The following is a 20,692-nucleotide window of genomic DNA, read 5'->3' as shown; positions in this document are numbered from 1 at the left end:
GGGAAATATATTCTTCACATTATTCTTATAAATTCTGTTTATCCCTCTGAAAGAAATTATGAGATCTACAAAACAGTGGCCATGTAAAGGAGAACCATAGTAAGGCTGATAAAAAGGCAGAAGTTCTACTGGCTTTAAGGAGAAAACAATGACAGTGATAATTAGCAGAGATATCATCATTCACACAGGTTTGAAATTTTTACATTTCAGAACTTATTAACCTACTTCAGGCCATGCCATTTTTAAAAAACTAGCCAACTCTGTATTTGGAGGAGACAGCGTGTTAGTAAGATTTTTGACTTAATTCCAAAATAGCATGCCTAAAATTAAGCTTTACCTACAACATATCCAAGGAGGTGCCATGGCGCTGGGGATTCCTAACCGAGGGCTCATGTATGCCAGTGCCTTGCAGGCACCTGCCCAGGGATGAGGAACAGTGAACAGGAGGTATGCGAGAAAAAATTTCTACGTTGTTTGTAAGTCAAAACAGAAGAATAAAAAAAAAATCGCTGAAAGCATCTCCTGAATACCAGTCCCTGGGGAGCCCGTGAGTGATACATCCCTTCCGATAAGAAGGGGGATTTTAAAGAAATGGCGCATTGGTGACAAGTTTGGAGATTTGACCCTCACAGAAGGTCTAGGACGTGCGACTAGTTTAACATTTTCATCACCTTCTTTCGGTTTTGGGTGGGGGACAGAGAGTTTGGCAAAGCTCCTGGGAGTCCCCATGCCCGCCCTTCCAGCCAGATGCTGCCATCTCCTGATGTCCTGGGACTGACAGGTTTCTTTTGCCTCCCAGATCAGCATCTTCATGACCCATTTGTCTAATTACGGGAACGACCGCCTGGGCTTATACACCTTTGCGAACCTGGCCAACTTTGTTAAGAGCTCGACTAACCTGAAACTGCAGACGCTGCCCCCTGTTCAGCTGGCTGAGAAGTACTTTGAGCTCTTCCCGGAGCAGACAGACCCTCTTTGGCAGGTATTGTCACATCCCCTTCCTTCTCCAGTCTGCCTGTTGAAAGAAAAATCTTTTCCTGTAAATAAAAAAATCCGGCTTCACATTCTTCATGTTCAGATATGTTATTTCTTCCCGCACGCCTTCTTAGATGATTTATATTTTCTTGAGAGACCACTGCTTTTGATTAGAAATGGATTAGCTTTCACTCACCCCAAATCAGGCATGCTAAAAGCAACTAATTGCTATTTATGTGAGAGAACGCTTCCCTTCCCATCCCTCCTGTCTGTAGTTTTGCCAATGCATCGTGCTGTGTTAACTAATGGTGTTGCACTATTGGTAAGACCCCCGCAGCTAGCCGGTAGCGAGAGCTATCTCAAGGCAAACGATGTAGATTCTTCGCACCCCTTAACGGGGAATCACGAATGTTGGAGCACTGCAGCTACAAGGAGGAGTTCCCACCATCTGAAGCCCCTTCAATGAAACAGCAAGGAAATGGGAGGGCAGGAGGGGTCAGCACAGCAAACACAGACTAGAGAGCTATTTTAAGAATGGAAGAGTGTTCCTGCACAGACTGACTATTTTCTATCTCTGTTTCAAATGCACAATAGTGCTGCTTGTAATCTCAACACTGTAATTTCCTAATCATTGTTATACATATCTGGTTTTGCTCTTATTCAGAATATGATGTGCACGTTGTGCTTTTAGCTATGCAGGCATAAATCCAGAGTGACACCATGGAGATCTGTGCAGTTATTTCAGGCCCACACTGACAAAAAGAAGCAGAAAATTTCCTATTATTTTTGGCCCAGATGCAAAAGAAGTATAAATCTGTAATATTTTTTGAGTTTAGTGGAGCTGCAGCAATTCACATAAGTTAATGATTTTCTCTATTTTATTTTGTTAACGAGCAAATTATATCTTCTATTACCAGCCAATACTGTGCAAAAGCAGTATCTATATGATAACTTCTTTAAAGAGCAGTCAATGCTAACCTTTTCTGTGGGGTTTTTTGTTCATACGGTTTTATTTTACATTCATAGGTAGTAGAAAGATAAGGACATGAATAATATCCCACATTTCTATTTTGTCCTTCCTTTTGGGTTCTTATGTAAATTAAAATTGGCACCAAGTCCTATGCATCTGAAACCACTTTGTCACCTAAGAAAGTAATTCCTTGAAGCTATTCAAACAGAAGTTTCCCTTTTAACCTCAAATGAAAACTTGATTAAATCAATGTTTTAATCTATTTTTTCTTCTTTTTCTTTTCTTTTTTTTCTAATGACTGAACTTAATCCTCAGTCATGCAAAGCCATTATATAGACATTGAATTTTAGTCACAGGGACTACATTCATGCCTACCTACGTGCCTAAGGGTTCTGGAGTTTATGAAATGAGCCTGACTAATGGAGAGAAGGAAATTCAGTAGTCTTACAGGGTGTGGATTTTTATACCAATCCTTCCAGGATTTGCACATCTGTGTAGCATTACTGACTTCATTGGGACCCCTGGAAGGATTGGTCCTGGAGGATACCTAGGAGTTTGGTCTCTGTGTACCTGAATGCTTCCATGGCTCTGTACCAGAGTGCTCTATATCTGTGAAGAGTAAACTTCTATGAGGAAATGTGGGATTTTACTACCTAGTGTAAAGCTCTGGCATTTGTGCATAACATCTAGATCCTGCAAAGAGTCACGTGCATGCAAACATTTAGGGTACCCTCAGCATGATGTATGCAATCGTCTTTTCTTCTTCAGAATCCGTGTGACGATAAACGACACAGGGATATTTGGTCCAGAGACAAAACTTGTGACCACCTACCCAAATTTCTTGTGATAGGACCCCAAAAAACAGGTAAGAAGTAATGAATTTGTAACTGAAACTAGCCCTCCAGTTTTGTATCTGTGTATTTGTGTCCTGTAAACTGAAGCCAGCTGCCTGCTACTGAGATGGGGTATCACCGACCCCTGTGGGATTCAGATAGTAACTTTTACACTGCCAACAGAAAGGCACAACTGTTTGCATAGTAAAATTGCATTCATTCATCATAAAAACCTCCATGCTCTCAGGCTGCTCAATGTCAAGATTATTATGAAGTGCTTTGATAAATGATTTCAACATCGTTTGAGACCCTAATTGACAATAAAGATATTTACCACCTTGCAGGCCTCTGAGGGTCTCAGGGCATTGTTTGAATTAAGCCACATATTCCCACTCCCAAGATAGCTATTACTGTGTGGACATTTTACAGAAAGCGGATGTAGAGGCAGGGAAATAAATGACTAATCCGAGATTGTACAGAAATTCTGTGACAGTGACAAAGAGACAACAGGTCTTGATTCATAGTCCAATGATAGCTTGCATAGCATGAAATCATTGAAAAGCAAGTTTAGAGACATATTCTCCAAAATTTCGTTTACCATCATATATATTTTCCAGTGGTTTTTGTCAAACAAATAACAAAAAAGTACTGTGACTGGGATTTTAAATCATACTGATTGTGCATACAGGTTTGTTAGCATTGAAATAAACAATTTATTCCTCAATACCAGACCCTCAGGAAAAATACATAGAGGACAAAAGTGCAGTTCTGAGAGCAACAAAAGAATAATCCCACAGTTAGTGCTTTTGAAAAGTTTTGTGTAACATAAATACTTTGAAAACAGAACTGTTCAGGCCCAATTTCCTCACTGGTTAAACACAGAGTCGGGCGAGCAATGTCATCAACTGCAATATCATGCTTGCATCAGAAAGCAGAATTCACAGTTTGGGAACAGGAAAAGTTCAATGAGCAGAGAAGTCTGCACATATTCCCCCCTCCCTCTGCAAGGCCCTTGTACTTATTTAGGCCTTTCATCAATAGGCAACTTTCTTATAAAAGGTAATCTAATTTTCCTGTATATCTTATTGTGCATTGATTTAAAATACTTTCTTGAACAAATAAAGTCAAAGAGGGTTTTTTTTCTGTTTCTTAATGGCATCTCTTTTTGTTGTCGTAGGAACAACAGCGCTTTATTTATTTCTTCTGATGCACCCTTCCATTATCAGTAATCTCCCTAGTCCAAAAACTTTCGAAGAAGTTCAGTTCTTCAATGGAAACAACTATCACAAGGGAATTGACTGGTAAGAAGAACAACAAAAAAGAAGTGTTCATTATTAATACATGGTAAATCACAATGGAACAATTACAGCAGCATGTATGACATTGACATAATTACTGGATGAATTTGTTATGCTTGGCATTATCAGACAGAAAGTAAACTAATTTGTAATGACAGGACATTTAATCAAGTCCTTAATTTTGTTTAGATATTACAGTAACAATTTTCTTATTTTTTTCACCAAGGAATTCAATAGCCAGCTCAGTTATGATGTCTGTCTTCATGCTGAATAGCAGCTCTGTCTTTTCATAACTGTATCTATACTGAATTATACTCTTTTTCTTCAAAAGCTGCTTTTCATGAAGTAAGATTCGGTTCATCTCTTCATGAGAAAAAAAAAACACTGTTAAGCATTTCAGCTGGTATTCCTATCACAATTTTAAATATTGCTTTTACTATTCTTGCTTAAGAAAAGCATTTTTGTAAGGCTTTCACTTTCACAGGGAAGATCAGTTCTCATCCTTGTGTGAAAACTGAAATGTAAGACCAGCATCACACTACACGGAAACAGGTTAATCTTGAGCGGTTTTCCTTGCCCACTTACAGCATGGAGAGCATGAGGAGCAAACGAGGCTGGCTGATAAAAGCAGGCTGTCCCTGCAACTGTGAGACCAGCTTCTCAGTTCAAGGCGTGACAAAAAATAAAGGGAAAAAAATGCTAGGTGCTTGTTTTTCCGTACTGCATAAAGAAAGAGATCACCCACGGCTATCATAGAGTACATGGTGGAATACACTCGGAGCGGTGATGGGCGGGGGTTGTCTCCCCAGCAGCCCTTTGCAGAAAATGTAGAAGAAGAGGCTGGCCTCTCGGAGACCTCTTCTGCCACGCTTCACCGAAACTGGCCTGCAGGTTCAAAAGTCAGTAGGGTCCTATGTGCAGGGTGAGGCCCTGCGTACTTCATTTTCATAGAAAGGACACAAGAAACAGTCAGTCACCCCAAAACTGGAAGTTCATGGAGTGCTCAGCAAAACTAAAGGGACCAACAAATGCCTTCAAAACAATTTCAATTTTTGCTTCCCTTGAATTCTTCACCCTTTCATTTGAACCTCCTGTTTTACTTACTTTCAATCGATTTCAAGTGGAAAAGACCATTCAAAGCTAAAATTCAAATCTTGCATTCTGAAAACACCTTAAAGAAAAGATTTGTCGGTTCCAAAATTAAATATTTCAACAACATAAAAATTAAATGGTTGAGATTTTGAACCTTTTTCCATTTTTTCTTCAGCTAAAACTGAACTCACTCCAAACTGGTGAAAGATACCTCTTTGACATTGAACTTATTAGCAAAAATTTTATCCATCAAAAGAAAAACCTAATTACCTGACTTCATGGAGGCTTTAGCTATTACCAGCACCATGTAAGAGCCAAGATGTTTTCCCCCTATTCCAGTTCTGGGGTGAGCTGAGAAACTCAATTTTGCTTCTTGAGAATTATGTCTGAAAATTCACCTTTTCACCTACCATAAAATGGGAAGCACAGGGATATGACCCTTTTGTGATACTGCTCATTCTAACAAGCCTCCTCACCTCCCAGGTACATGGATTTCTTCCCCGCTCCTTCCAACATCACCACCGACCTCCTCTTTGAGAAAAGTGCCAACTATTTCCATTCTGAGGAAGCTCCTAAGCGAGCTGCTTCCCTCATCCCCAAGGCCAAGATCATCACCATCCTCATTGACCCATCTGATCGGGCGTATTCCTGGTACCAGGTATGAACCTTGCTTTTGAGAAATGGACAGTGAAATCAATGACAGGAGATGATGGCCAACATCAGTGGGAATTTGAGTCCTTGAGAAAGAGTGGGATTTATTGCAAAGCATTTGCACTGTGTAGAAGAGGAAGGATGCTGCATGCCAGCTTTCCCGGTTGGCACCTGTGACACCAGTGTCATAAATGATGAAAATTCTCAGCACCAAGCTGCCACCAGCTGTAAACAAACAGTTTAATCTCAATTACAGCTGACACTGCATAGAGGAAAAGCAGTTCTCCTCGCCTAGTGAAATACACCGGGGAAAACAAGCATTGCCTAGCTAGAAAATCAGAGCTCTTGATGTTGAGAATCTGGTATCTCATGCCATCCTCCAGTGTGTAAACTAAGCAATATGCGGTGGTGTACAAATGTATGCAGTGTTTTCTAAAGTTTCCAAGGAGCTAAAAAGTGCTATGTCTGGAGAGCTGGGGTTTCTTTCTCTCCGTGGAAACAAAAGAAAGCCTGTTGTTTTTCCAAGGAAGTTCTAGGATGCTTTTTCTTGCTTTTTACTGAGCCCACAGCTTTCCATAACAAAGCCTGCACTACTTAAAAACGATTTTTCAAGAGACATTTAAGCATGCATGTAAAATACCATGTAGCCATACAGATAAAGGAAATTCTAAAAGCAGTGTGAAACAGACACAAATTAATAATGTTGCAATAAGCATAAAATGCACCACTTCTGATACCGTTCTTATGAGTTCTGCAAGGAATAAAACATAGCCTAGGGCTGTTCGCACCCTGTTTAATATCTCATTTGCACCTTTACAACTACCAAAGCAAGATGCAAAGCAGTTAAAAATATTGTGCCTACTTTGGCAGAATTTGGCTCCTCAGCTCCCCTCCCACCTGTCCCAGGAGGACATTCTTGACTGAATGCTGGCGCCATCCTGTTTTCTTGCCCCCCAGGCTCCTAACCAGCAGAAGTGGCACTGGTGGGGAGCCAAGGGGCTGCTCTGGGCTGCAGCCAGGCTGGCTGTGCCAGCACAGCCCTCCTGACAGCTCTTGGGATGTTGCGGCTTAATCTTCATCATCCTTATGATATATGTCTAAATATCTCCCTCTAGCATCAGCGATCACATGAGGACCCTGCTGCCCTGAAATTCAATTTTTATGAAGTCATTACGTCCAGCCATTGGGCACCCTCAGAGATAAGGACTCTCCAGAAGAGATGCCTGACACCCGGATGGTATGCTGTCCATATCGAAAGATGGTTAGCTCATTACCCTCCTTCACAGGTAATTTCCAACCTGTTTCACCAAATTCATTGACTCTCGGAAAGTCACAAAACGAGTATGATCTCATCACTAGAGATGATGGGATATTTCCCACTGGAACTCTTAGCTGTTAGGAAGGGCAGATTTGAAAAACTCAGGGTATTTGGCAGAAGTGTGTTGATTTTTCTGTCTCTGATGGAAAAGATGCAACAGGAAAATGTGATGAACTGTGGCCCCATGGGCTTGATGGGGGACTTCGAGGTTTCTGTCCAGGATCAGCCAAGGTTGTCAAGGCTTCTGGGCCCCAAGAAACAAGCAGCTGCAGCAAGAGATACTGTGGGAAGGTTTGACAAATTTCTTCAGAAAATGCCAGGTCTTTTTCTAAAAGCAAATTTCATTCTGCTTCCCACTCACTCCCTTTCATAGAAAACTTCACATTTGATCCTGGCATGGAATTAGCCTTTCCCAGTGTTAGAGCAGAAATTCCTTCTTTTGCCCCATCTTCCTTCAGATATTTTTACTGAATTGTCTTTTATAATCTTTCCCATGAACAATTTATGTAAACACATAGACCTAAAGAATACTCCCATTACTAAAAAAAACTTAAACATTTCAGTACTACAAAATATATGCATGGGCACTCTTTACATGTGGACGTGGTCCATAGGTCAGTTCATATGCCTACCTACTGTAAGAAAAGGTTGTAAAAGAGTATTTAATGAGCAAGCATAATGAACAAGTATCTCCAGAGATTGCTCTATGTGGGACAGAATTTTGCTGAATGGAGGTAGAACTGGCTGTACCTGGAAAGAAAAAAAAAAAAAAGCAGCTCTGTCTTTTTGCAGTCCTCACTTTTCTTTTTATATAGTCTCAGCTGTACTACAAAGAGGACAAGCAGGTCAATCCCATTTCCAGGAGAAAGGAGCAAGTCTCAGTTAGTCATTTACTTTCCTCTCTCATCTCTGGCCTTTCTATTCTTTCATAAATGGGAAAGGAGTACTGCCCCAAGCAGCTGAGCTTGTAGCAAGGGCTGTCCCCAGGCATTACTGCCCAAGGAGCAAACAGGGCATGTCTTCTCATTGGCCACTGCGTCCCAGCTTATACCTCTGAAGGAGCAGGGGTTGTCCCAGCAAATTCGGAGCATGCAAAAGATGCCGAACATCCTGTGCACTGCTACCTGTGCTCCTTCTCTGCCCTCGCGCAGGGCTGCCGCCCTCTCCCATGAAGATTTCTCTCCTTCGCCTGCCGTAGCGAAGAGCAAGTGCAGCCGTCTTATTAAACATTCAGGGACACATCATCGACATATTTCTTGTAAAACCGGTAACCACTCATGTCCCATAGTTATAGTGATTAATTTTACAACATACACAACAAAATGCACTCATTGTTAATAAGGCGCACACAGAGAGTGCACTCACAGTGCTTACTAATGGGCATTCAGTAATGTGCATTCACTCAGCCTGTGCACTCAAAACTTAATAATTCATAATAAGCCTTCACAATAAATATAAAACACATCTGCCCAGAATAGTTATTACTAATACTTCTTGGTACTCCAGTAGACTTTTGATACATTGTCTTAACATTTGCTTGTGGAGGTCAATGTACCTTTACATCACATCAATCTTTAATTAAAAACAAAACAAAAAAAGTGCTCTTGCTAAGAGTTTTGCAAGCCTATATGGTTGATAGGCTGGTGGTTAGTTTCAAATAAATTGCCACAATACCTCTTTTGAACATGTAAATGTATAGTTTCTGAACATTTAATTCTAATATAGATATGAGCTTTTTGTTATTTTTCTCATTCCATGCCAGATTTTCTGCGGAGACATTATAAACTTTAACAATATTTTTACGTTCTTTCCCTATCTCTTTTTCTCAGAATTGTCTGAGACTCGGGTTTGGCTTGTGAGATTTAACCCTTGCATTTGAACAGTGTGCACACACAGAGTTACAAGGTGCCTACCTATACAGATTCAACACAATAAAGTAAAAAGTAAATCTAAAAAGATGTTCATCCATACAATCGTTATTTGCACTGCACATAGTCACATGCTAATTTAAATCCACATTGTCACAGAAAGGAAATAATATCATTCTTTTGTTAACCTTAGTCCTGTTTCTAAATAGCTAGCATATTTACCCCTACAGTTGCTTATTATTGATGGACAGCAGCTAAGAAGTGACCCAGCTACTGTGATGGATGAAGTGCAGAAGTTTCTCGGAGTGTCTCCTCATTATAATTACTCTGAAGCCCTAACGTGAGTCTTTTTCTTTATTATCTGCCCTGTGATATCACATTGTCCATCCCCTCCTACCAAGATCACTTGATCATTAATTAGAAGCAAATAAACAAAAAAGACACATTATAACAATGATAATTTTGCAAAGCTTGGAGTTTTCTTAAAGTCATGTTTAACACCAATCGGGTTTCCCCTTAACGTGCATACATATAATGTATTACAGAATTTAATTGCATGATTGTATATATTTCCACGTTTAACCTCTACTCTGCACAACATACAAAACAAATGACTGCTCAGTGTTTTGTATTAGACACAGAACTAGGCCCTGATTAATGTAAAAAATGTCTGCTAAGTTTGAGTGTTCAGTTGGAGATGCCCAGGACTTGTTTTCTCCGGGCACCCAGTTTTGCTTTCATTGCTGCACTGTTTAAAATGTACGTTCAGTTGACATGAGTTGTGCGTGTAAGAGCTCAGCACACATTTGCACATCAGGCTGTTGAACCTTATGACAGTCTCCAGAAGCTGAAGACGACTTAGTGTCAGATGGGAAAACTTTGGCTTAAATGTTTTTATCACTTTCATACAGGTGTCTAATGACAGAGATTGCATTAGAAGCACTCAGTATGATAAGATTCATGTGGTTGCATGTTTTATTTGATCGTTTACTTTTAACGTGGACCAAATATGTAATTCCCTAATCCCATTTTTATATATGATTGAGCAAATTCTGCTGACCTTTTACCAGGTAGTAGCTAGACGTGGTACAGAAGAATTCAGCCTATACACTTAAAGTTTGGTAAAATTATAAGCTACTGATAGTAGATCCCTAATCTGGAAGTGCTGGGCTCAAGCACAGCACCTGGCACATGTGGGGAAACTCGTATTTGCCTGTGAAGCACAAAACCCTCAGACTGAGCTGCCTGACTGTTCATGGCCTGGGATGTCAGTGCCAAAATTGCAGGTGCTCTGCAGGAGCCCAAATCAAGGTCCTCTGAATTTAGGGAAAGCCCTTTGATTGACTTCCCACAGCCTTTGGTTCAGATCTAGCAAAGGCAGCTGTGATGAGCCCGGATCCCATTTCTCATCCTCGCTACCCGGAGGGTGAGGCTTTTCCCACAAGAGGGGATTAATGGCCTGTGTCTCTCTTTGACATTTCTCAGTTCCCTGCAGGAAGGCAGAGTCTCTGCAGGGGTGGGAGTGGGCTGAATTTCTCTCTCCCCTCTTTGGCAGAAAATTGTAAGAAGCTTTTGCACTGAGCCTCTCCATACAAGGAGCATCATCTCATTACAGCCAGAAGCTCTGGGCTGGGAGAGGCCTGGGACATCCGTGGGCTGAGAAGCCTGGCACTGCGGTGGAGGTTATTCCAAGTCAGTGTGCAAGCAGAAAGTGCGAGCATGCACGTGGAGTGGGAAGTAGAAAAGCCCGTACCTCACATTCCCTGCAGTCTGGTACCAGGAAAACTGTGGGAAAAGGAGACCATGGACTTTCCACCTACCCCACACTGCCTCCTCTCTGCTTCTGATTATTGTTTAATGTTTCCTCCACTGGGAGGGTTGTGGTTATTTATATATTAGGTATAAAGTGACAGTTGAGTGCTTGATGTTCTTTGGGTCTTAAAAAAGTTGCTCCTCCAAAATCTTTTTCTATAGGAAAAATTTTGGATTCCAGAATGTAATTATTTAAGTGACTGGTTTCCAAAGCAGATGAAACAGAGAAGGAGTTTGAATACACAGCTGAACTACTGATATTTGAACAAGTGCTGCCGCACATCTGCAGTGCCTTCTGCTAGGTTTTTAAAAATACACACCCACATACATAAATTTTTCTTTCTGTAGCTAAATTAAAGTCAGTGGAGTCACGTACCAGGAAAAAATTTGGCCTCTCATATTTGTTTGGACAGGAAAAATGGATTGTAAACAGATCTATAAAATTATGCAATCACTGTTTAGAGGCATCAAGAATGCAAATGTGCTGTGGAAGCACACATTTCTGTACAGATTTAGGATGGAAGAGAAAAATGCATTAAACAATGTAGTTGCTTTATGGTAGGACTGTCAAAGTAAAAAAGATTGCACGGTATCGTTCCTGGTCATTACTGCCTAATAACTGTATACCACACATTTTTAAAGTTGTCACAAATCAGCCTAAGGACCCAGTCCTGCAAACACTAGTGAGCAACAAGTTCATCACCCTGAGTAATTACATGGACGTCTTATAGGAGAGTAAAATCAGCCCAGGCAGAGGGAAGCTACTAATGAGAGCCACAGAAAGCGAGCAGAAGGGAGACAGAGGCAGGGCTCGGGCATCTGGAGAGATGTGCACTTCACACCAGGTTAGTAAGAGCCACAGCTGGGACAGGCAGCTAGGTTGTCTTTTCTTATGCACACTGCTAAAGAGGACCTAGATTCAGACTGGATATAAGGAAGACATTTTTCATGATGAGGGTGGTGAAAAACTGGCACAGGTTGCCCAGAGAGGTAGTAGATGTCCCATCCCTGGAAACATTCAAGGTCAGGTTTTGACGGGGCTCTGAGCAACCTGGTCTAGTGGAAGTTGTCCCTTCTCATCGCAGGGTGGTTGGACTAGTTGACCTTTAATGGTCCCTTCCAACCCTAACTACGATTCCATGATTTTATGACCTATACTTTTTATTAGAGTAGTGAGAACAAAGAGGGAAAAAACAACTAAGCTTGCAAGGCTTTTATACATAACACTATCAATAGAAAGACATTGGGATCCCCACACAAAGGAAGAGGGAAACTAGGTGGTGGTCTTCATGAAGTTTCCACTACAGCACTGAAAAGATGTTTCCTACCTCTCCCCCACCCATTTGTTTTCACAGGGAGCGACTGAAGGCTTAAATTTTTTAAGTATCTGAACTTAATGAACAGAAACTTAGGACACATGGGACTAAAGTTACAAAAGACCTTTCCTTTTAACCACAGGATGGCCCTACCAAAGCTCCACTGAGCACTGGGAAGATGTACCTCATGCCCGATATCCTCAGATGACTCGCGGTCTCGGGTAGCGTAGGCCACTGGTTCCCATTTTCCTTTGCTTTTCTCAGCAGGCAGCAAAGGAGGGAGGCAGAACAGAGCTTGGCTTTGGCAAAAGGCAGCCAAAACGCTGCTCCCTCCAGTCCGGCTCATCACACCACGCTCTTCCCACAGAGGCAGCTCCACAGCCACTCTCACAGGGGAGATTTCCCTCATTTTCCCTCGTGTGAACCACAGGAGGGAAGGGAAAAGACAGGATTAGGGGAGCGTGCTTAAGTAAATGTTTTCTCTTGGACCTCACAGGCACCCTCCCCACCTCTAGCGTTGGGTACTGACTTCCTGAGAGGTGAGGTGGGCGTACAGGTGTACAGGTTCAACCCCGCATCTCCCACAGGCTTACTCTACAAGGGAAGAAAAGATAACCGGGCCTGGAGGAAAGGTTTTCACTGACTGGTTTAAAAAGCTTACTTGTAACTTTAACCTTAAGGCTACCACTATTTTTAAATAAATACTTCCATTGTGCCCAATTATGTTTTCAGAGTCCTGAGAGTTTTGTAGTACCTAAACACAATGGGTTGAATTCAGCCTGACCTGTCTTACCCTCTTTTCCCCTACCCAAATTTGCACATTTTCTTACTAATTTTCAGTATGCTCCTTCTGAGGGAGAAATACTGTTTGGGGCATAGTTTTGCAGTTTTCCTTTTACCCAGCACACTATATTGCTCCTTCTCTTGGGAAATCAGTGCAAGCCAGCTAAAGTACTTCACCATGCAATAAGCAGATGGAAAATACCAAAGTAGAAATGAATCTATCATCGATATATTCATTTAATCAATGATTTATTTATTTTTAATTGATACAGCTACTTGAGACAATTTAGAAAACCAGGTCAGGCCTGCAATAACAGACTGGGCAAGAAAAAAAACATGAAGAAGGTTCACCCTTCTCCAGAAATTAGTTCACTTATGTACAGCAGCAAATTGCAGGTGCACCTGTGTCGTACTGATAGACCCAGGGCAAAAAGGCAGTGTGTAACTAATTAACTCTGTGTTCCAGCCAATTATACTTCATCCTTTTCAAACATCTGCTGAATAGCAGAAATGTGAACCTTTTCAATGTTTTATGCATGCTGCAAGTCCCATAGCAATAAATTCAAAACTTAACGTTGCATGTTGTTCATTCCTTTGTGAGTACATCTTTTAAAGCCTTAATCTAAAATTCCTATACATCTGAATTTTAGACATCAAAATCAAATTGCATATTTCATATAAGACTGCTAAGATGATGTTCATGCTATAATTCCATCTTTGGAATGAAAATTATATTTAGATCTAACGATATGGAACAACCAGCTTCTCAGGTGCAGTTAAATTATCAACAACCAACAGTAGACCTGAACGCTGCTTATTTCACTCAAAAATCAACATCAAACATTTCAATATTATATTTCTCATCATTTTTTAGTCATGCAACTATCACACACTTCTCGGGATAAATAGACTTAGGGATTGAGTCCACTGTCTGCTGAAGTGAGCAAATAGATTCACTTGCCCTTTCTAACCCCTCTCACCTTGACGTTGCTGACCTACAACAGCATCAGCTCAAACTGGCCATATGGAGAGCTTTCCTGGAGCACATCTGATAATGTCCATGAGAATATAGTGCATCTACTTCCAGGAAAAGAGCTGATTCAAAATTTTTTCAACAAAATGTTCTTTGTCCAAGTGTCAATTGATCAAAATGTTAACATCCCACAGGGATACATGGAGCAGTTTGACATGAATAAAATCTCTGATGAAAACCAGACAATAAAATATGAATCACAGTCTGGAGCGGGGCCGTGTAAGATCCTTGAGACTGAGGCTCAGGACCTTGACTGGCATCCTATAGATCAACACTTAAAACTTGTATCCTATATGCTGGACGGGTAGAATAAAAATTATCTACTGTAGGTAAAGCACAATGTGAAAAACTTCTTGCCATGAGCCAGTCCCAAGGCAGATTTCTGAAAAAAAGAAATTCCCAGAGTTTTCACAAGAGCCCAAAGCTGTTTCCTACTCTGTTCTCAATATTTCAGTCATCCAGAGAGATGTGTGCAGCAATAATTTTTGGCTAACACTGATGTCTTAGTACCTGGGAGATTCATCTATAGCAAGGTCTTTCAAAAAATATAATCTTCTATAGGTTTGACCCTCAGAAAGGCTTTTGGTGCCAGCTGTTGGAAGGAGGGAAAACCAAGTGCCTGGGAAAAAGCAAAGGTCGAAAATACCCACCAATGGACCAAGAGGTAAGGGCTTTCCAGAGATTTAAGTTGGCATTTTTCAGTCTTGACCCTGTTTCTGACTCCTAAAATAAACACACTGATTTCTTTTTTTTTTTTTCTTCATTTTTACTGGCTTGATATTTTTAAAAATCAGAAACTTTTAATAAGGTTTGAATGATAGGAGATTAATTGCCCCCTCTTACGAGCCCCTTTCTTGGAGCAGCGCGTAGCTCCCGGCCGGGAGCACCTGCCAAAATCTGCCATCAGGTGGGTTTCCTTCTTTGACTGTTGTTTTCTTTTTCACCCTTCTCAGTCTCGAGCGTTTCTGTCGAGCTACTACAGAGACCACAACGTGGAGTTGTCCAAGCTGCTGCACAGGCTGGGGCAGCCCCTGCCCTCCTGGCTGAGACAGGAGCTGCAGAAGGTCAGGTAGCACGCAAGGGCAGTGGACCCAAATAAGGACGATTTTCTTCACCATCAAACCCCTTGCTTTTCCGACTCACTTGTGATTGTCAGTAGAGGACCTCATGAATAACGCTCTTTCTATTAAAAATAAATAAAACACAAAATAATAAAAAATCCAAACCCAACAACTGTTTATATGCACGTGCTGGCAGTTATTAGCATCGACCCTTTTTGTCAGCTTCCAGGAAATAATACGGAGCTACGTGACATTACTCTTTATCCAGAATGGGATTCGTGCCTAGCCTAGTTCCTCTGTTCACCAGGAAATACCAGAAACTGTGTGTAGGACGGATTGACTTCAGTGTACATGGCAAATTGCAGTCTGTCAGGACACGAGCAAAGGATGGAAACATCTCTCGCTGGACTGTGAGGTTGGTCATCCTCTGGGGTTTTTCCACATTTCCTTTCACCATTTTTTTCCCCAACCTTGCAAGTTTTCCTATCATTTTATAAGAGGATATTCGGCACTTTGCAGTCAGGATCCCTAATGGTTATGATACATGTAGCATTAACACACCATCATTGCTCTCTCCACAGAAAGAGGTGGGCTAAATACTTACCTAACCTGATTCCCTGGGACTGATGTAACAACTGGTGACAGTCTGTGCTCTTTCTTCTGTTGGGGTTGGTTTTGGGTTTTTTTCCCCCTTCACAACAAGATATATCCTGATTTACTGGAGTCACGTGGGTTGTTAAGGTGCAAGGCAGCAAGGTGACCCTCCTCCCAGATCTCAGTGAAATCCATTGCCTGTCTTTCGGATGTGGCTACTTTGCCACCCTGTGAAGGTTTTTCATCACCGCATCTGCTGGGTTTCTACAGTAGCTGTGACAGAGCTGAGACATGAAATCATATCACGTATTTTGTCATAATGGCATAGGACTCCTTAAAACACTACCAAAACCTTTTACAATCTAAGCAGGCCGTGCAAGCAGTATACTAACAATAACCTAATATCCACAATTTTGTTTCTATCTGGAAAGGAATGTTTTTGCTCTGAAGCATCCAAAGTAAGAGACTGAGTTAGCCATTTAGGGTCTCAGTCTGCAAGCTATTACAGAAAAAGAAATCTTTAATGACCAAAGGTATTTGTTAAGATTTTGGAAAACAGCTACAGTCTGTTGAAGAAGAAACTCACAGAAGAAATGCACAGAGCAGAGGCTGAGGTGAAACCAGAACCAAGTCCCTGCATGGACTCTTCTGCTCCTGCTCTCCACCTCAGCCCACGCTTCTTCTGCAGGAGGACCCACAGCAGTGGTGGGAATAGGACAAGGGCAGATGTCCCATGCCCAGCGGCTGCTGGCTGCTACAGAAGCACAACATGCCCAACCCCACAAGCGCTATACCAGCCGACGCACGCAAGGATGTAGACAAACATACAGGAAAGCCCAAAAGACAAGTGTTGCCCCATCTCACATTTGCTTTTAAATATTTAAATGGGATTCACCTCACATTAGTGAGACATCTACTTTATTTTATAGGTAATGAACGGAAATAGCACTTCTAGGACACCATTCATCTCATCACAAAGCTGACTTCTTAAATGAGTGAGATTAATCTTGCCTCTTCCTCTCTATTGATTGTAAAAGGACAATAGACAACTCATTCAGAGGAAGAGCTCAGCTGTATAGGTCTAAAATTAGGTGAGCTGAATAGGAGATGGTATTTTATCTCACAGCTCTATAGTTGTGGAAGATGTGAGGGAGCTGGGAGGGTCTGAGGGAAGGTTTTGATTTTGTTTTGTTTTCCTAAAGTAATTTTTATCTTGTATTTCAAACAGGACGACTCCTCAAAATGAGGTAGAGCAAACTAAATGACAAATAAAAGGAACTCTATGTGGAATTTTTTTGCTTTTTTTTTGGGGGGGGGTCTTGGGGGAAAGGAGGTCTGTTATATACTTTGTTGCAAATTCATACTCTTTCAACTTTTAGCACTGGTAATGCCAAAGATCACAGAATCACAGAATGGTAGGGGTTGGAAGGGACCTCTGTGGATCATCTAGTCCAACCCCCCCTGCTGAAGCAGGGTCACCTACAGCAGGCTGCACAGGACCTTGTCCAGGCAGGTCTTGAATATCTCCAGAGAAGGAGAATCCACAGCCTCCCTGGGCAGCCTGTTCCAGTGCTCCATCACCCTCAGAGGGAAGAAGTTCTTCCTCATGTTCAGACGGAACTTCCTGTGCCTCAGTTTGTGCCCATTGCCCCTTGTCCTGTTGCTGGGCATTACTGAAAAGAGTCTGGCCCCATACTCCTGACACCCACCCTTCAGATATTTGTAAGCATAAATTAGGTCCCCTCTCAGCCTTCTCTTCTTCAGGCTAAACAAGCCCAGCTCCCTCAGTCTTTCCTCGTAGGAGAGATTCTCCAGTCCCCTCACCACCCTCGTAGCCCTCTGCTGGACTCTCTCCAGTAGCTCCTCATCTTTCTTGAAGTGGGGAGCCCAGAACTGGACTCAGTACTCCAGATGAGACCTCACTAGGGCAGAGTAGAGGGGAAGGAGAACCTCCCTTGACATGCTGGCCACACTCCTTTTGATGCATCCTAGGATCCCATTGGCCTTCTTGGCAGCCAGAGTACACTGCTATCTCATGGTCAATCTGTTGTCCACCAGGACACTCAGGTCCCTCTCCAAAGAGCTGCTCTCCAGCAGGTCCGCCCCAAGCCTGTACTGGTGCATTGGATTGTTCCTGCCCAGGTGCAGGACCCTGCCCTTGCCCTTGTTGAATTTCATCAGGTTCCAGACCAGATGACAGGTCTGATGAGAGTTTTGGGTAAGTTCTGCTTGGTCAGAGAAGAATACCTATATCAATCATTTGACAAAATTTTAGCTGCTAAAATGCATTAGAATTGGCTTATCATTAATTAAAAGATGACTTCATAAGTTTTTGATTAAAAGCTAAACAAACTTGAAATTGGTTTCAGGAGATTTTCAAGGAAATGAGACAAATACCATAAAATCTGGAAAATTATTTCATGTTCTTAGCTTTTCATTAGTAAAAAAGGAATTGAGCCTTTTCAACTCTCAGTTCTGTAATAGCGTCATGTCCTTAAAACACACTGGGTATTTTTATACCTCGTTGTTATTTTTTATGTTTGAATGGGCACGACATTTCCGAGAGATCTCATGTTCCATTGAAAACTGACATTTGAATTGACTTCATTATGTGTCATATAAAGATGAAATAACAGTATTTCAAAGTTTCATTCCTTCCAGTTGTAATAGGACCCATCAACAGAGAATTTCTCTGGACCACCATATTATAAGGGGCCTTTGTGAATGAGCTGTAAATGATCTCGAGATCCTTTATGCCTTTCATATCGCTGACCACGTAATTGTTGGGATTCTTCAAGACCAGCAAAACTAATGCAATAAAAATGAAACATTTATTCATGGCAAAGGGTCTGTAGCTGGGAAAGACAACGCTGGCCCTTCTTTCCTGCTCATAAGCTACAGAATTCATATCCTACCTCCATGTGGAGCCATGTTTACAACATGCAGGTTGTAAATCAATAGGAGTTTTACATACTGTAAGGCTACAGCTGCAGTTTGCTCCCATTCCGCTGGAAGTACAGATTCCTGCAGAGGTTTGAAGCAGCCTTGACACATCGAGGACCTGACCTACTGCCTGTGGAGACCAGTTGGAGTCTTCCTATTAATTCCACCAGACCATGGTTGGCCCCCAAAATCCGGTTTCACAAGGCACAATCTGCGTGGCTCAAGCAACACATAGCCCTGTCACTGCTGGAAATCCATCCCTAGTCTCATTTCTATCACCAAGTGGCAGTTTCTTCCTCCCACCTCCCTCAATCGGTGTTCTGCCATGGCTGGAGCTGCAAGCCGTCCCTCACCTCCAGCACCCGCGGGGCTGCACCACTTCTGGTCCTGCCATACTGCGCACATCCCTCTCCGTTCCATCCTCCTGCCTCGCTGGCTGAGAGAAATAGAAAACCCTGCAGGCTAGACACAGGCGTCAGGGTCTGTGGCAGCATATTTGATGATTAAAGAAGGACTTTGGCCCTCGGAAAACCAAGCCTGTGTAACCGAGGTTGTCTTTGAGCGAGAAGTAATCAGAACAGAATTCAAAAACTTCTAAATTATGCATTGACCTCTCAAGGTCTAAAATAAAGTTGCCAGATTAACTGCTCATAGATGTTTTCTAATAAAACAAATTTTATCTCTGATAGGGAATCAGACTGACGAGTGTCCCCAAAACAAATTAAGATGGCAGAATTATAAATTCTTGGGGGAGAAAAATGTTGTGTGATGAAAGCGCTGATGGGTCCAGGCTCTCTGATGTGATAATAAGGCAGCAGGGACATGCCCTGAATAGAAAAGCAGAAGCTGGATATTTTCACCTCTTCCTTCCCCCTCACCCTTTTCCTTCCCATTTGTGTAAAATTTTGAGCCAGTATAGGACATCTGAAAAGCACACAAAGGGAAGAGCCCGTGAGACAGGGGAACATTATTCATCTCCAGAATGATCAGCCAAGAGTAAATTGGGTGCAGGGCGCTCATTTCCCCTAAGCTGGGCCACCTTAAAGTCAGATATCAATTCTGAACTAGTAATTTAGTTTCCATCAGTAGCAAATTTTGTTTATAATGGGTTTAAAATTGATGTTTATAATAGGTGGTGAGCATGTGACAGCTGTGGAAAACAGGTACAACATAGGTGTATAAGTCAACAGAGACTAAGTGTCTAATATTCTTGTAAAGTAAGATTAAGTTGTCCACTGGTGTCAGGAGATGCTCTCTTTGCACATGCAATTTAACTTTGGAATTGTTGCTTTGGAGACATTTTTTTATTTAATTTTTGGGGTACGAATTTCCCTGTCAGACAACATTTCTTACATTGCTTTTATTTTCTCTTGTTTCCTTCCAGTTCATCCTTTTAGTGCAACTGCAAAGGTGTGGACCTGTCTATGGATTCAGTTCCTCCATCACTATCCTATCTAGAAAAGCTATCAAAAATAAATAAGGATTTGCAAGCAACACAGATTCTGAAGTGTTCAGTGCTCCAGTGACTGGATAAATTTTATAAGACTTATTATAATTTCTGTAGTATTTCAAAACAAAAGGCATCATCTCGATGGAGCTGAGGAAAAATTTCACTGTATTGCCTAAGCTCTTTTTTCTTTTTCTTTCCCCTCCTACATGACGACAGCAAATCCAGTTGAATAGATACTTGGTGTTGAAGAAAAAGGAATAAAATTTTTGATTACTCAGATTATTTTTGTTGGGGGGTGGGGGTGGAGAGGGAGGTCAAAGTCTGTATTTGCTGGAATTGTTTTAAATAATCAATGTGCATACACCTTATTATTGGTTCTGCTCCCTGCCGCAGAATAAACATTTCTGATGGTGTATTATATAGAGTGCTTTTCTTCTTTCCTTAAATCCTCTTTCCCGTTTTATAAGTCAAAATCTGCTCTTCAATAACCTCTGCCATGTATTTGAAGTCATGCATTGCCTCAGCTTCTCCTGCCTCAGCAACTCCTCGAGGCTTTCACCCATCCTCGACACAGCAGCCCCAACGCCGTGGGATTTACAGCGCCGGCTGCACCAGTGCTGGGAGTACCATCTACCTCATCCTCTGCCTGCTGCTTCCTCCTCCACCTCCCAGGCAGGGAACATTAATTCAAGCGA

At 41.8% G+C, this 20,692-nt stretch overlaps 1 protein-coding gene across 2 annotated transcripts in view; it reads left to right on the top strand.

Annotated features, from left to right (window-relative positions):
- Window positions 1–20,268, top strand: part of LOC104336723 (bifunctional heparan sulfate N-deacetylase/N-sulfotransferase 4) — a 110,461-nt gene extending 90,193 nt beyond the window's left edge. Inside the window, exons 7-15 of one of the 2 annotated variants that reach the window (XR_012764160.1) lie at window positions 800–982; window positions 2,714–2,810; window positions 3,956–4,079; window positions 5,652–5,826; window positions 6,935–7,105; window positions 9,236–9,345; window positions 14,511–14,613; window positions 14,903–15,425; window positions 19,932–20,268. Coding sequence is in view for 1 of the 2 variants with exons in the window: in XM_075422187.1 (XP_075278302.1) it covers window positions 800–982; window positions 2,714–2,810; window positions 3,956–4,079; window positions 5,652–5,826; window positions 6,935–7,105; window positions 9,236–9,345; window positions 14,511–14,613; window positions 14,903–15,022 (1,083 nt within the window). In the remaining variant the exon portion in view is untranslated. Of the gene's footprint in view, window positions 1–799; window positions 983–2,713; window positions 2,811–3,955; window positions 4,080–5,651; window positions 5,827–6,934; window positions 7,106–9,235; window positions 9,346–14,510; window positions 14,614–14,902; window positions 15,551–19,931 lie in introns of those variants that run through there. The other variant, XM_075422187.1, reaches the window with a different exon arrangement.
- The last annotated feature ends 424 nt before the right edge of the window (window positions 20,269–20,692 follow it).

The sequence above is a fragment of the Opisthocomus hoazin genome, chromosome 5 (genome assembly GCF_030867145.1).
Source record: "Opisthocomus hoazin isolate bOpiHoa1 chromosome 5, bOpiHoa1.hap1, whole genome shotgun sequence".
Taxonomy (NCBI): Eukaryota; Metazoa; Chordata; class Aves; order Opisthocomiformes; family Opisthocomidae; genus Opisthocomus; species Opisthocomus hoazin.
The sequence above is the reverse complement of the archived record's forward strand: the minus strand, read 5'-3'. Positions and strand labels throughout refer to the sequence as shown.